The 15,046-nt window shown below is 51.6% G+C and overlaps 2 protein-coding genes across 4 annotated transcripts in view; both read right to left on the bottom strand.

Moving 5' to 3' along the window:
- PPP1R37 (protein phosphatase 1, regulatory subunit 37) overlaps window positions 1–10,868 on the bottom strand; it is a 51,464-nt gene extending 40,596 nt beyond the window's left edge. For 2 of the 3 annotated variants that reach the window (XM_008586604.1, XM_008586605.1), the window contains exon 1: window positions 10,298–10,868. In XM_008586604.1, the coding sequence (XP_008584826.1) occupies window positions 10,298–10,499 (202 nt within the window). In that variant the 5' untranslated portion in view covers window positions 10,500–10,868. The remainder of the gene's footprint in view (window positions 1–10,297) is intronic. The other variant, XM_008586606.1, reaches the window with a different exon arrangement.
- Window positions 10,869–12,715: 1,847 nt separating this feature from the next.
- Window positions 12,716–13,508, bottom strand: GEMIN7 (gem (nuclear organelle) associated protein 7). Its single transcript, XM_008586603.1, has one exon. The coding sequence runs from the start codon at window positions 13,503–13,505 to the stop codon at window positions 13,128–13,130; it is 378 nt and encodes a 125-aa protein (XP_008584825.1). The 5' UTR covers window positions 13,506–13,508; the 3' UTR covers window positions 12,716–13,127.
- Between the last annotated feature and the right edge of the window lie 1,538 nt (window positions 13,509–15,046).

The raw sequence follows: 15,046 nt of genomic DNA, 5'->3' as shown, positions 1-15,046 counted from the left end.
CCACCTGCCATATTAAGCTCCTGCTCAGAGCCAAGCACAGCCACATGGTGTGGGCACTGGGGAATACAGCAGCACCAAACCAAATACACCCCTGCCCTCATGAAGCTTCCAATCTGAGGGCAAGAGGGAGTACTGGCAAGCCTACAGATAAAAAGATTGAAGGCCACCTGACAGGGGAACCCATCCAGAGGGCCAGGAAAGAAGGGTTTGCTGGTACCTCAAAGACAAGCTGGTACCTGAGAGAGGGGCCAGCATACCACGATAGGATGTGGGGAGCTGTTTGCATGTTCTAGGACCAAAAGGAAGCCACCGTGGCTTGAGCCCAGCGAGTGCAGGACGAGGTGATCCCTGTCATGGTTAGCAAGGATGGCAGAGGCCAGGTCATGCCGGGCCTCCTAAGCTATTGTAGGGCCTCTGGATCAGCTGTGAAAGGCAGTTGGGGGTGGTCATAAAGCGTGATTTGAAACAGGGAGTAACAATGTCTGCTTTGTCAAGACTGCTGTGGCTGCTAGGTGGAGAATGGCTAGAGAGGGAGCAGGAGAGCAGTCAGGAGGCCCCTCCACCTGGCACCTAGGACAGCCAAGTGGCAGCAAAATGGATGCTTGTTGGAAAGGAATGAAGGAACAATCTAATGTACAAACAAATGACCCAAAGAAAAATCTTCCTTACCCTCTTGCTCTCCTCATGCTCCTGGCTGTTCTGAGGCCCCAGTGCCTGGGTGACAAGGTCTCCAAGGCACCCAGCCTGGGTCACTCATTAGCAGACCCACTTTGCCCGGAGTCCCTAAGGTTCCCGGAGGTGTTCAGTGGTTTGGCTCCTCCTAGAAGCCAAATGGATAGGATGCAGTCCCTCATGCACCTTCTGGGTTCAGTGGGGGAAGATGGACCCAAACAAATAACAGCAGTGTGAGAAGGTGCCATGGGAAGCCATGAGAGCAGAGCAGAACTCTGCCTGGGGAGTAGAGAAGGCCTTGCCGAGGAGGCGACATGTGAGCCAGCTTGGGAAGGATGAGCAGAAGTTTGCCAGGAAAGGGAGGGGACTGGCAAGGGGCATGCTGAGCAAAAGGCACCAGTGTGTGCAGGCCAGGAGGGGGAGGGGGCGGGCAGGGTGCTGGGCATCCATTTGCAAAGGGCCTCCCACACCAGGCTCGGGGGCATGGACTTCATCCTGTGGTTATGAAGGGGCCTTGGGAGGCTTTATGGAAACAGGGCAGAGGATGAGAACAATTCCTTCTGGAGAGCTAGGCTGCTAGGCTTGAACCCAGCTCCTCCCCTTACTATCTGTGTGGCCTTAGCAACCCAGTGAGCCTCTGTTTTCTCCTTCTGGCTGTGAAAATCAAATGAGTAAATGCACGTAAAAAGCTTAGACGTGGTAAGAGCTCCACAAAAGGGAGCTGTGACCACCACCACCACCACCATCATCATCATCAGGGAAGCATGACCCCTGCACTGGGTCACTTCCCTGGAGTTTGCTTTCATCTTCTGGTAGCCACACCCTCCCCTCACCTCCCTCCATCCCTGTCATTCTGGGAAGCAAGTGAGTTCAGCTGTGAAGGTGCTTTGCTTTGCAAAAAGAGGAGGGCTGTACAGAACACAAACAGCTCTCCAACTACATCGCTGACGGCAGCTGGCAGCTGGTGCAAGCCTCAGAGACTGTGGAGAGAGGGAGTGGTAGGTGTGAGTGTGACACATGAGTCTGACCCCAGTGAGTCCCAAGCACCAGCTTTCAAGAGGGGCCCACCCACCCAACCAGGGAGCAACTTCCCAGACTGCAGGGCTCCCAATCCAGGCTTTGGCTAGGAAGGGAGAAAGGCATCGGGCAAGTCACCTGAGTCGCTGACCCCAGTGAGTCCCAAGCACCAGCTTTCAAGAGGGGCCCACCCACCCAACCAGGGAGCGACTTCCCAGACTGCAGGGCTCCCAATCCAGGCTTTGGCTAGGAAGGGAGAAAGGCCTCGGGCAAGTCACCTGAGTCCAGCGGCTGTCAGCAGGCACTTCCAAACCTCCACCCCCACCTTGAGGCAACCACTCCATACCAGCTGCCTAGATTAAGGAAAGGGGGTGAGAACTTTTGAGTGCCTACAGTGTACCTCCATCCACCACCAACCCATCCATTGTGAGAGCCTACCAGGAGCCAGGCATCACAAAGGATTCTGGGGATACAGGGGTTGTTAGTCAAGGCGAAGATGAGCCCTGCCTTCATGGAACTTTCTTCCTAATGTGGGGAAATGTAACCAAGCATAATAGATCTCTAATTCATTTTTGGCTCCCAGCCTCTGAACCCCCTTCCTGGAGTTGGGGAACCCCCTCTACATGTCTCACCCACACTGACCTGAAACACCAGACCCCAGCCTCCTATACAGCTCTAGCCCATGAGCCTACATGGGCTCAGCCACAGCAGGGGCTGCTCCAAACCTACTCTGGCAAGGGGCTGTGGCAGCTTCCTCCAGCTTCCAAAGGTGTCCCGGGCTGACCTAACAGGAGTGGCACCCAGTTCAACTGGATTTGGGGTGTAATCCTGGCTGCATGGGCCTTAGGCCTGGATCTCTAGTCTTCCCAGAGAGTCTTAAAAGCTTTGAAAGAGACTCCTTGTCTGTCAAGTGGCTTCACAAACAGGGAAAGTATGGTGCAGAGAGGTCAAAAGTCTTGCCCACGGTCATGCAGCCTGAGTGTGGAGCTGAAATCACATCCAGCCGACTACTCCTAACCACTAGTCACTTGGCCCTGCTCACCTATCCGATAAGGCCAAGGGAGGTGGGACTGTCATTTCACTTTTTGAGAGGAGGGAGTCAGGGCAGACTCAGAGTGGTGACATGATCTCATTCAACTGTACCAGTGTCCTTACTGAGTACCTGCAATAGCTTGTTATTGTTCCAGTTTCTTTCTAAGTATGGATTAATTTAATCCTTAATCCCCACACAAATGGGGATACGAAGGCAAAGAAACTGAAAGGGCAGAGCTGGGCCTGGCACCCAGTGAGCTCCTGTGCTGCCTCTCATGTTATTACCATTTTACCATTTCACAGATATGGGAATGAGGCCCACTGTGGGCTCCATATTCTCATACTGGAACTCCCTGGGCCAAACATTTTCCAGAATTTGAAATTTTCTGGATTTTATAAGAGTGACAAGATACCTATATTATGCTACATCCCCAGAAAGGGTCTGAGGAGGTGAAGTCACCTGAAGAGGTCGCACAATGGTTGGAGGGGTCCAAGCACCTGACTTCACAGCCCACATACTTCCCACAATGCACCCAGGGGCAGGATGTCTTAGGCAGGATGTCCTGGGCAGGCCAAGGATGCATTAACTAGGGGGAAGAAGGAGAGGTAGGGCTCAGAGATCCAAGGAGATAATGGAGAGGGAAAAACTGTTACCTCAGAGGTGTTACAGAAAGTACTGGCAACAGCAAAATCTTCTTGGGGAGGCAGAGGTTCAGATAAATTTGGTGAAGAAATCAATGAAGTCAAATGCCTCCAGGGAGGCAGGGACTAGGCCTGTCTTCTACCCTGACCCCTAGCACCTGGCATGGCTATGCCATGTAGAGTGAATGACTGGTCAGAGTCACCAATCACACATGCAGCAGGGATGTATTGAGCACCTACCACGTACCAGACACCGTGTAGTGCAAGAAGTGCAAGGGTCAGAATAAACAGCTGATGTTGAGGACAGAGGAGCAGCACAGGCCTCTCAGGACTCTGGAGCTGTCCAAGAACCACAGTAAATCCCCTCCTGAATGCCATTTACTCTGTTTCTCATCCATGCCACAATCTGCAAAGCCAGAATTGTCATCTCCATTTTATAAAGAGCTATGTGTTCTAGGGAAGAAACTACAAGGCATGCTGAACTGAATGCAGCAACTTGCCTAACCTCACGCAGCCAGTATGCAGGGGTTAAGAGTGTAGGCTCTAGTGCCAGACTGCCTGGGTTTGAATCCCAGCTTGGCCACTTACTGGCTGTGTGACCTCAGATAAGTTACTTCACTTCTTTGGGCCTCCATATCCTCATCTACAAATTGGGGTGAAAAGCACATACCTCTGGAGTGATTGTGAGATTTAAATGTGATAATACATGAAGGGTACTTAGACCAGTGCCTGGCACATGGGAGGCAATGACTGGTGACTGTAGGGTCATCAAGAGAACAGGAACTCAAACGCAGGCCCCACATGCTCTACTGCAGCAGGCTGCCTTCCCAACTCAAATTTCTGCAGTTACCTTAAATCAGACATTTCAATGCTCCCCTATCAATTTGCTCCAAAACAAGTCTTAGAGATCAACCTGTCAGCCTTGATCTGAGGTCTAGAAGGCAGTTTAGGATTGAGTACTGAGTGGTTGAACTGAATAAGGAGCCCTGAGCACAAGGACAGCCAAACCTGGTTGTCAGAACTGCCTGGAGAGCTTTTGTGAAAAAAAAGATTCCTGGCCTCCATTCCCAGCAACTGCCTCAGTTGCAGCCAGTCCAGCCCAGGGCATCTGGCTCCACAGTTCTTAATCCTTTTGGAGCCAAATACCTGCGAAGCCTCACGACAGCCACAATACCTTGCTCCCAGAAACACGCACACATGTACGTCTACTGACTCACTTAGTGACTACTGAGTGCCAGCAGGGTGCCAGTTTTGAGTGCTCTTTCTGGGGGCTCAGGGCAGATGCCAAAGCCTATCTGTAAATTTCCGAGGAAGAGCCCCTGTCCTGGCATCAACTAGATTAACTACTATGAAAAAGTTTCTTGCAAATACCACATGGGGTATTAGATCTAATAAAAAACCTCATGTCTTCCAACACTCGTCCAGTGACCTAGCTCTACTGTGTACCAGATTGGGGTCAAAGAGGTGATTCGCACATGGTCTCTGCCCTTGAAGGGGGAAATACAATGAGAACACACATAGAGTCGGAGACTGAAAGAATCAGGGCAGCCTGCCTGCATGTGCAGGCCCTGAGAGCTGCCAGAGTGGGAAGTGTGCAAAGGGCCCAGAATGGCAGAGAGCAGGCACTCACGTGACAATATCATTAACCCAGTCATGTCCCAACAAGACAGAGGGCTGTGGTGGTGGAGCCCATTCTACAGAGGAGACTAAGCCTCACGGAGGAGCTGCAACTTGCCCAAAGTCATTAGCTGGTATACAAAGAAGCTGGGGCGAACAGTTCTTGGTACTCTTGCTGTTCTCATACTAGTGAGCCAAAATATCCTGACTTAGTTTTAGCTCAGTGAGGTTGGGCAACTTGCCCATGGTCACCAGCTTGTAACAGATAGGGTCATGCCAGGAGCCCCAAGGCCTTTCCCATGCCTGGTCAGGGACAGTTACGACATTAATCTTGGAGGAGTGGGCCTGTGAGGGAAAGAAGGATGCTGATGGGGGAGATATTAGGGGAGAAATGAGTGCCAATGCACACCAGAGGCAGGAAGCAGAAACTACACTTTGGGGGCTGTAGGGGGGGGACGATAGAGGAGTGGTGATGACAGGAATAACAAGGGAGACATTTCCTGAGCATTCACTATGGATCAGGCACTGCATTACATCTCTTAATCCTCACCACTACCCTATGAGGATACTACTGTCAGCTGCGTTTTATAGACAGAAAAATCAAGGCACGTAGAGAACAATCGCTCAAAGTCACACGGCTGCTCAGTGGCAGAGTCTACTTGCCAACTCCAGAAGTAGGAGGTGAAGCTGGGCCCAGATGGAAATCTGAGTAGCTGCATCAAAGCCATCCCCCTCAACCTCATTCCTGTCTTCCCAGAAATACCACCACTTATGCAAAAATGAGTGATTCTTTTAACCTAGGGCCTCTTTCTACCACCAACGATGCATTCCTACCTGCCAAACCAGTCTCAAGGACTAAATCTGCAGCACCAGTTTCGATGAGAACAAACAGTATGGCATTTCCACCCTCTTGGATCCCCATTTAAGAACAACATTGCCACTATCCTACCACCCACTCTGCTCCCTGAAGCTCAGCTGGCCAGAAATGTGGCATGTTTGGGCCCCCTTCAGCCTGCAGACACCTACACTTTACACGAGAAGTTTCCTGGTGGGCAACTTGTGTGCTATGCGCCCCCCACACCCCCACACCAACAAACTCCAGGACTGAAAGTCAGGGAGCGGGGAATGAGTCACTGGCAGAACTGGGGGAGGGGGGCACATGAGTCTCCCAGATTGTGGCCAGTGTCATGTGTTCTTGATCACAAGTTCCTCTCACACGCCTGCCTTGCAAACCCCACACAGTGTTCAGCTGGTACTTGGGAGACCAGCCGAGCCTTAGCCATTATTGCAGTTTGGTCTGGAAGGGTTTCTGGTACAAATCTAGCCTTCACCCTCAAAAAAGCTAGGACCGTAGTCTGCCATCATGTGATGGGGTAAGGAACAACAGGCACACACACCCCCCTCCCCTGGCGTCTACGTGCCCAGCCTAGCAGTACTGAGGCAGCCTCTTCCACTCACGACTTCCTCCCTACCTTCTCCCCAAGCTTCACTTCCCATCCACACACACCTGGCTCGGCTCACTGAGGAGACCCTGCCCCTCAGGGTTCATCCCCTCCTCTCAGACTTCCTGGGTGGTCTGGAGGACAGGGATCACTGGCCCTCTTTTACAAATGAGAAAACAAACAATGCTCAGCAAGAATGACAGGCCACAGAGCATGCTGCTGCCAAGGCTGGCCTGGAAGCCTCCCCCTCCCAAGCTGCTCAGCCACACTCTGCTAGATGGCTCCCAAACATGGCCTGGCCTCACATATCCAATGGGTGCTCTCATTCTACAACTACCACTGGCTGTCCTTCTAGGTGCTGAGGAAAGTAGAAAAGAGAGGAGACTCAGTGTCTGCTCTCCCATTCCAGTGGGAGAGAGACTACCAACAAGAACACAAACAGGTAATGTAACATCAGATAGCCATTAGTGCAAGGAGGAAAATAAGCAGGCCCCCAGAGGGTGGGAACACTAGGTAAGATGGGAAGCCCAGGAAGGCCTCCCTAGGTGCTGGGTTGAGCTTCTGTAGGCCTGAGACCCTCCTCACAATGTCTCTCTTCCAGATCATCTCACCTCCAGGAATTCCCCAAATGCAGACCCTTCCTTGGAGGGCCTGAAGGGGCTCCCACCTGGCTGGGCCACCATGCTAGTCCCAATCTTGACCCTCTCTCACCACAGCACAGGCTCTGGCAGGGCCTGGCCAAGCTCTCCTCCCAGGGAAAGGCTTTGTTGAACAGGAAACCCTGTGCTGGGGTCCCTCGATTCCTCTAGTGCTGCTCTCTCCCAGCCCTGGCTCTCCCCTGCACGTCCTGGCCTAGGCAACTTCTCAATCTCTACCTTGGCAGAATAGCTTCTGGATGACCGAGTCTCTCCCAATCCAGACCCACCAGCTTGTCTGTCACCCCTTGGCCTTGGCATCATGCCACACAGCAGGCCCTAGATGGACTCCTCCATCATCCTTCCCACCAGGTCTACAACTCAGATAACACTCCCTGTGCCTCCCTACGGCTTACAGACCAACTCCAACAAATCTCCCATCCCTGTTCCAAGACCAACCAACTCCTCCCTACAGCCCCCCAGCCTAAGACCCTCTGGCCTCTCAATTGGGTAGCCCCTTGGAACAACTTTCTTTAGCATTACTACTTTTGTACACCCCAGCAAGCCCTCTACCTCGACAGCCCCAAGGCCAGTCAACAACTCTGTTTTCCTCTCCAGGCACAGAGGCTATCACCTGCTCCTTGGTGTTGACAAGCCCTCGGTTTTTCTGTCCCGCAAATCTCATTGTCCAAATTCTCCAACTTGACCGATGACCCTTGCCCTGCCCAGCCCCAAGGTCACCTAACTCCTTCACTGCCAGGCCAACCCCTCAAGACCTCTCTCCAGCCAAGAAGGACCAATGCTTCCAGCCCAGTCCATGTCATCACGTCTCTACCTCAGACCCACCGATTCCTCTAGAGTGTGAGTCCTGACCAGTCCTTGCTACCCCCCCTCTCTAAATCTCCGAGAATGAGACTCCCCCAGCCTTAAGGTGTCACTACCTCCACCCCTCACCCAGGGCAGACCAATCAGCAGCCCTCCGCTCCACTCCTCCCAGCCAGACACCAATTGACCCTATTTCTTTACCAACATTCTTCCCTGCCCTTAACCTCTTTCACTGCCTCTCCATGACAGCCCATGGAGGAAAAAAAAAAAAAAACCCAAAAAACAAGTCTGCCTGGATAACAACTGCTATTTATGTGGCAGGAATTTACAAGGACTATCTTGTTTAATGCTCACAACTACCCCACAGTAGAAATTAGCACCTCCATTTGCAGAGAAAGAAACAGGAGGCTTAAAGAGGAAAAACAGCTCACTGAAAGCCAAACCTTTTCTGGAAACCTGCAGACCAGAAACTTTACCTCCCACACACATTCCCAACCTGTGCCAAACTCTCCAACTGCCCTTACCACTGACTCTCCAGCCCTCAAACTGACCATCTTCCCTTCCCCTCACCCTGGGCCTACCAACTGACTACCATCTCTGCCGCTCTCCTGGAATCTACTGAAGTAGTCACATCTAGGCCCCCACCCCATGAACCAACTCCTCTCTAAAGACCCCTAAAATGACCAACATTGCCTTAATGACAATAACTGCAACTTCACGAAGGCTCACACTGGCCAATCACTTTTCATACATGATTTCACTTAGTCCTCATGACTAAATACTCAATACTCAATCCTGTGGCATAAGTATTGTCAACCTCTTTAGTGATGGGAAAACTGAGGCTCAGAGCAGTTAGGTAATCAGCCTGAGGTCACAATGCAGGTAAATGGCAGTCAGGATTTGACCTGGAATCTCTGCTCTTGACCACCTCCCTGCTCTGCCTCTCCAGGTCTTTCCCCTTCTTGCTCTGAACTCCCTGGACTGGATACTATGCTATAGCCAGGGCCCACTCTGACTCTTCCTTTCCTCAGCCCCAATCCCCCAAGCCTCCAACTCCAATCTTACCGCCTATTCCTGGGGCCTAGAGCCCAAGAACTTGGGTAGCTCCCATTGCCAAGAATCTTAAATTAACTACCATCTCCTTAATAATTAGCCAAACTGGCATTTATGGCAAGCTTCCTGTGTGTTCAGTTTCCAGTTCCCATGTTTTCCACCCTTACATCAAAGACACCAATTCCTCCACTGCCAAAAACTGACAACAGTTCCTCACATTTCCCCTGGGCCAACAGACCATCTTCAATAGATCTATAACCAGTCTGGTCCCTCTCTTCACAGGCTCCATCACAGCAAGACTGACAGATTTCTCCAGCACAGACATGTTGCTGTCAACACTGCTGTCAAAATCTCTAGAGCGACTTTCCACCTCCCCAAACCTATGGGTCCAACACACTCCTCTAGTTGCCCTTTCAACTCCAACACTGAACTAACCTTCTCCTGGGGGACTATAATCCATAAACTTGCCCCCTCTCCCAATACCTCAAGCCACCAAACTTAAACTTCTTCAATGTCCTCACCTTCCATGAATAATCCATAAACTTGCCCCCTCTCCCAATACCTCAAGCCACCAAACTTAAACTTCTTCAATATCCTCACCTTCCATGAACCAGCACACCAATTCCTTACTTGATAACAGTTCCAAACTCTTCCTCAGGAAAGACTCTTCCTTCAACTGACAACCTCTTTTCTGTTTCCTTTTTTTGAGGAGGAGGAGGAGAAGGAGGCATGCAGTTGCTTTTCTTCTTAATACCAAGATCTAACATGGCCTCTGGCTATCTCACCCACCCACAAATTGACCACCAACTCTGCTTTTCTGGGAGTTTACCTTTGCCTCCTTTTACCAACTCCTCTACAGCCACAGTCCAGGTTTAATCCTCTTCCTCCTTTTAGCCAACAAAGTGACCAACATGACCACCCTTGCCCCGAGGCTTGCAGATCAGCAACTTAACCTCCTTCCACCCCCGTGGGCCCATCAAACTCCTCCAACTGCCCTTTCAGGACCTATGTGGACGCACTCTTCCTCCCCTAACTGCCCTCTCTACCCTTCCCTGGCGGAATTATGAACTCAAAAGCTGCACCCCCCCCCCACCACCAAACTTCCTTAATTACCCTTCATTTTAAATCCTAAAACGATCATCCTCCGCGTTGGGGGTGGGGGAGGGAGTATAAACCAGATACTCTTACCTTCCCCACCCTATAGCCACCCACTTTCAGCCTCCAGCTCTACACTGACGACTGTCTCTTTAAATCATCATTAGGTATTGTTTATTGAACGCCACCTCCGTGCCAGGCCCTGCACCGACCTTCTAGATTCCCTGCTCTCCCTAAAGCCCGCCCCCGTGCCTCCGCCGTAGCTACCATGTCTCCAGGGGTCTTTGGGCTCCACCGCTCCGGACACAATATCCTCGTCGGACGGGAATGTGACGCGCTTGGCTGCAGCCTTGAGGCGCCCATCGGCGGGGGGAGACGCCGGGCCGGGAGACCCGGCCTCAGCGGGGGCCTCCTCCGCGTCGCCGTTCGCGCCCGGCCCGGGCGGCGCCTCTTGCGGCGGGATCTCCATCGCCGCCGCCTCCTCACGGGGGCCCCGGGGACATGCCCCGGGCCCCGGACTTGTCTCTCCGGGCCCGCCTGCCGTCTCGGGGCATGGGCTCCGCCGCTGCTTCAGGCGCCGCCTCGGTCCGCTCTCCTCGTCGTCGTAGTCGTCGCCGCCGCCAGGAACCCAAGCGCGCCTCCGCCAAGCCCCGCGCGCGCCTGCTAGTTCGCGATCGCACTTTCGCTAAAAACCGGTAGAGCCCACCGTGTACTAAGAAAGCCAGAGAACAGATTTAAGCTCTTTGAGGGTGGAGATGTGTCGTATCTGATATGAAGGGGAGAACAAAGGACAGAAAGAACCACGGAATAAAGAAACGTCAGCAACGAACCTGCAAAGCCGGAACTACAGAACACGAGGGGCGGGGCGAGGTGGACGCCGTCTCCCAGAGCAGCGCGCAAGCGCGAACCTGCGCCGCCACCCCCACCCCCTGACCCCGCTCGCCGCCCCGTCCCCGCTTCCCCGCCCCTCCACCAGTCTAGATAACTAATGTTCAGGTTCGTACACATTCGTCACAAGCCCCGGAAATGGAGAAGGGACTGGGGTTGGTAGAAATAAAAACATCTACTTGGCCAGGATAGAAGTAAAGGGATGGAGAAGTTGAAAGGAAAGGCGACAGGTGCTACGTTGAATATATGACTACAGGTGACACACGCTGAAAGGGATTTTCTGCGTGGAGACGAAGCCTTCTGTTTGCACACTGCAGTTTCATCAATAGCTGTTCTGTAGCTGGTTAGCGTTGCAAAAAATATAATTCAAATTACAATATTAAAATAAATATTAGCCCATAAGGGGTATCATAGCCCTGACTTTTTAATAAAATTAAAAACTGGGATAAGAGGGCCGGCCCGGTGGCTCACTCGGGAGAGTGCGGTGCTGATAACACCAAGGCCACGGGTTCGGATCCCATATAGGGATGGCCGGTTCGCTCACTGGCTGAGCGTGGTGCTGACAACACCAAATCAAGGGTTAAGATCCCCTTACCGGTCATCTTTTAAAAAAAAAAAAAAAAAAAAAACTGGGATAAGAAATTAGAAAGGCGAGAAATGAAACTGCCCACCGAACAGCAGGTGGTGAAGGTAGATAACCAAGCCAGGAGCGAACGAGCGCGAGCCCAAGCCGCGCCCCCGAGGGCTCGGTTCAACCGCTTACGGTTCGCCTCCGCACTTTCGCCAGGACTTCCCCGCCCATCTAGCGGCCTGGGGAGGCGGGGCTGAACCCATAAAAGGGGGCTGGGGCGGAGTCAGTCACGTCGTTGCCAAGGCAACTGGAGAGCTAGGCCCGGGACTCGCCAGAGGCCGCGTTGTGAATGAACTGATGGCAGCTGAGGCTACCGGCTGGCCTTACTCAACGTTATCGGCCGCCGCACTTTCGCGACTGAGACGATAACAAATCTCATCTATCTATCTAACTATCTATCTATATATATTTTTTGTCTTTTTTGTGACCGGCCGCACCGCGCTCAGCCAGTGAGCGCACCGGCCATCCCTATATAGGATCCGAACCCGCGGCGGGAGCGTCGCTGCGCTCCCAGCCCGCACCCTCCCGAGTGAGCCACGGGCCGGCCCCGCCACGGGGTTTTTGATGGAAGGCTTCACTTACGTTCTGAACTTGAAGGGGCTACAAAAGGGGACAGAAAGTACTTTTTTTAAAAACGGTCTGCTGAAAGATTACTAGTGACGGGGGCTAAGTGAAGCGAGTGATATAGACGGCCACGCTACAAGGCTGGAGAGAAATGGAGAAAGGGCGAAGCTTCACCCTCATCACTAATCCTAAACCTTCTCTAGTGGCGCCGCCGCACAGGGCCCGACCATCCCCCGCCCGTGTGCGGGAAAGCGAATTTGCTGTCTCTCATGTCTACCAAAGATAAGGCGACAGGAGGAGCGCTTGGGCGCGACCATGTGACCCAGTGAAAGCCACGCCCCTCACTTTGTAAAGGTACGGGGCACCGCTCACCCAAAAAGGAAATAAAGTCCAAATCTCCCAGTCCCGGCATTCACGTTGTTCCGGCCATTCCCAGAAACTAGCGGCGGTCCGATCTCCCCACCTTTATCCGGGTTCCTCCCCTTCTTGGCCCAGCTCCACCAGATTCGGCCCTTGGATAACCACCCTATACCCTTAAATCTGATTCCATCCTCGTAGGGTACACTTTAAAAAAAAAAAAAAGGAAAAAAACAGGAGTCGAATTTTCCTGGGATAATTGGTTCTTTGGCAGAAGGGGAGCATTGGGGAGTATCTTCAGGGTGGCTGAACTTTGCAACCTCTTCAATAAACAATTTCCCACTCTGCAATGTGCCTTCCTTTATCCCCCAATCCCCCCAACTCCATCTTCAGGATCTGGTATCAGGCCCGTATTTCTGTAGAGTTCAGAGTTCTGCGAGGTAGAGCATTCCTTTCAACGGAATCTAGAATCCTGGTGTTGCAGAATTTTACTGACTAGACACTAGAGGTCTCAAGAATCCAGAGTTGCTTGGAGCTTGACTCAAAATTCCAAGGGAGCTCAGAACTCTACAGGCCCAGAGTTCCTGGCTCAGGAACATTTGGAAGGCTGGGATACTGTGACTAAGTCTAAGGTAGAAAAGTGAACACAATAATGTCTTATGGCTTGAAGGTGTATGAAATAATGTCACTACATCGCAGCAGTGCCTCAGCCTGCACACCTATGGGAGTCTGCAGATGAGACACGTAGAAGTTGGCCACATCCAGGTCAGTGGCTCCAAACTGGGCGGCCACATGCACACCCTCGTGCAATGTGAAGCTCACCTGGTTACCCACCATGGCAAGCAGGCTGCGGAGGTAGCGTTCCCGAAGTGCAGCTCGGGCCCGCTGTTCCTGGAATTCTGGACATTCCTGGATTTCAGGAACCTCCAGCTTCAGGGAAGCCCTACGTCCATCAGGGGCAAAGCCACGGCTCAAGCCATCAGGGCCTCGGGGAGGCCGTAGCACAGGCACGGGAATGGTCGGTGAAGTCTGCATTGTCCTGGCTGTTGAGTGAAGAAAAAAGACCAGGGAAGCCTTTAAATAGGGAGTGTGAGGCTAAAGGAGGAAGAGGAGGGGGGATTGAGAAGAGAGGCTGGTCTACCAGGCATCTCAACTTTACCTGTCCAAAACCTTGATTCCTCCACCTGAAATCTGTGCCATCCCTCCTACAGGTATCCCCTGTGGTGCCACCCTTCCCCCAGTGGCTTGGGCCAGAAACAAAGTGTCAGTGCACAAGAACATGAGCCCCATGAAGGCAGGGACTTTTATCTGCTTTTATCATGGCTTTATCCCCAGTTCCGGGCAATAAATATTTGCCAAAAGGATGAACCCCATAACACCAAGGTCAAGGGTTCAGATTCCCTACCAGCTACCAAAAAAATAAATAAATAAAAAATACGGATGAAAGTTTGATGAGGTATGGGACATCTACGTAGTCTTAAAGTACCACCTCACAAGATATTTACTCACTGTATAAAGGATAAGCAGTAACTTTATAGTGGAGAAACCTGGTGGACATGCCCTTAACTTAGTGATCAAAGCCAACATCTCCAGTAGTGGGACACCGAGAACGACATGGCATCACTTCTGTGGTATTCCTGCCCCAAAGTGATTACCTAAATGTAATTATGAGGCAACTCAAATTGAGGAACATTCTACAAAAAACAAAACAAACAAAGAACTGCCTAGACTATTTAAAAATATCAAGGTTAGGCCGGCCCGTGGCTCACTCGGGAGAGTGCGGTGCTGATAACACCAAGGCCACGGGTTCGGATCCCATATAGGGATGGCCGGTTTGCTCACTGGCTGAGCGTGGTGCTGACAACACCAAGTCAAGGGTTAAGATTCCCTTACCGGCCATATTTAAAAAAAATATATATATATATCAAGGTTATAAAAGACAAAGAAAGGCTGAGAAAAAAAGATATATATGTATATAATCTATACATATTCATTCACAAACTAACACTTCTCACTCTCTCCACTGCCAACATCCTGGGGCAGCCACCATCACTTCCTGTTTGGACTACTGTCATGAACTCCCCACTAGGTCCCTGCCTTTCACCTTCATCCTCCACAGTCTGTACCCCACACACAGCCAGAGGCACCCTGTTAACACCTGAGTCAGATCACATCCCTCCTCTGCTCAGAGCCCTCCTGTGGCTTCTGTCTGGCCTCAAAGAGGGGCAATTTGCCAGTAGTCACTAAAACAGCAAAAGCACAGTCATTTAGCATTTGTAATTGGGAAACCGAAGACATGGAGTAGGAGATTTTTAGCTGCCTATCTTTTTGCACCTTTTGAATTCTATACCATATAGTATTTGTATATTCAAAATAATTTTTAATTTTAGAGAGGAAGAGGCTTATTGTAATGCTTCCATGCCCTTTAAAAAATGCTACAGCTCGGGCCGGCCGGTGGCTCACTCGGGAGAGTGTGGTGCTGATAACACTAAGGCCCCGGGTTCGGATCCTATATAGGGATGGCCGGTTTGCTCACTGGCTGAGCATGATGCTGACAACACCAAGCTAAGGGTTAA

The sequence above is a fragment of the Galeopterus variegatus genome, unplaced genomic scaffold (genome assembly GCF_000696425.1).
Source record: "Galeopterus variegatus unplaced genomic scaffold, G_variegatus-3.0.2 Scaffold4041, whole genome shotgun sequence".
Classification (NCBI taxonomy): domain Eukaryota; kingdom Metazoa; phylum Chordata; class Mammalia; order Dermoptera; family Cynocephalidae; genus Galeopterus; species Galeopterus variegatus.
Note: the sequence above shows the minus strand (reverse complement) of the source record. Positions and strands in the feature narration are given on the sequence as shown.

What these genes read in the sequence shown, in the direction of transcription:
- GEMIN7 (XM_008586603.1), bottom strand. Translation starts at nt 13,505, where the DNA reads ATGCAGACTTCACCGACCATTCCCGTGCCTGTGCTACGGCCTCCCCGA.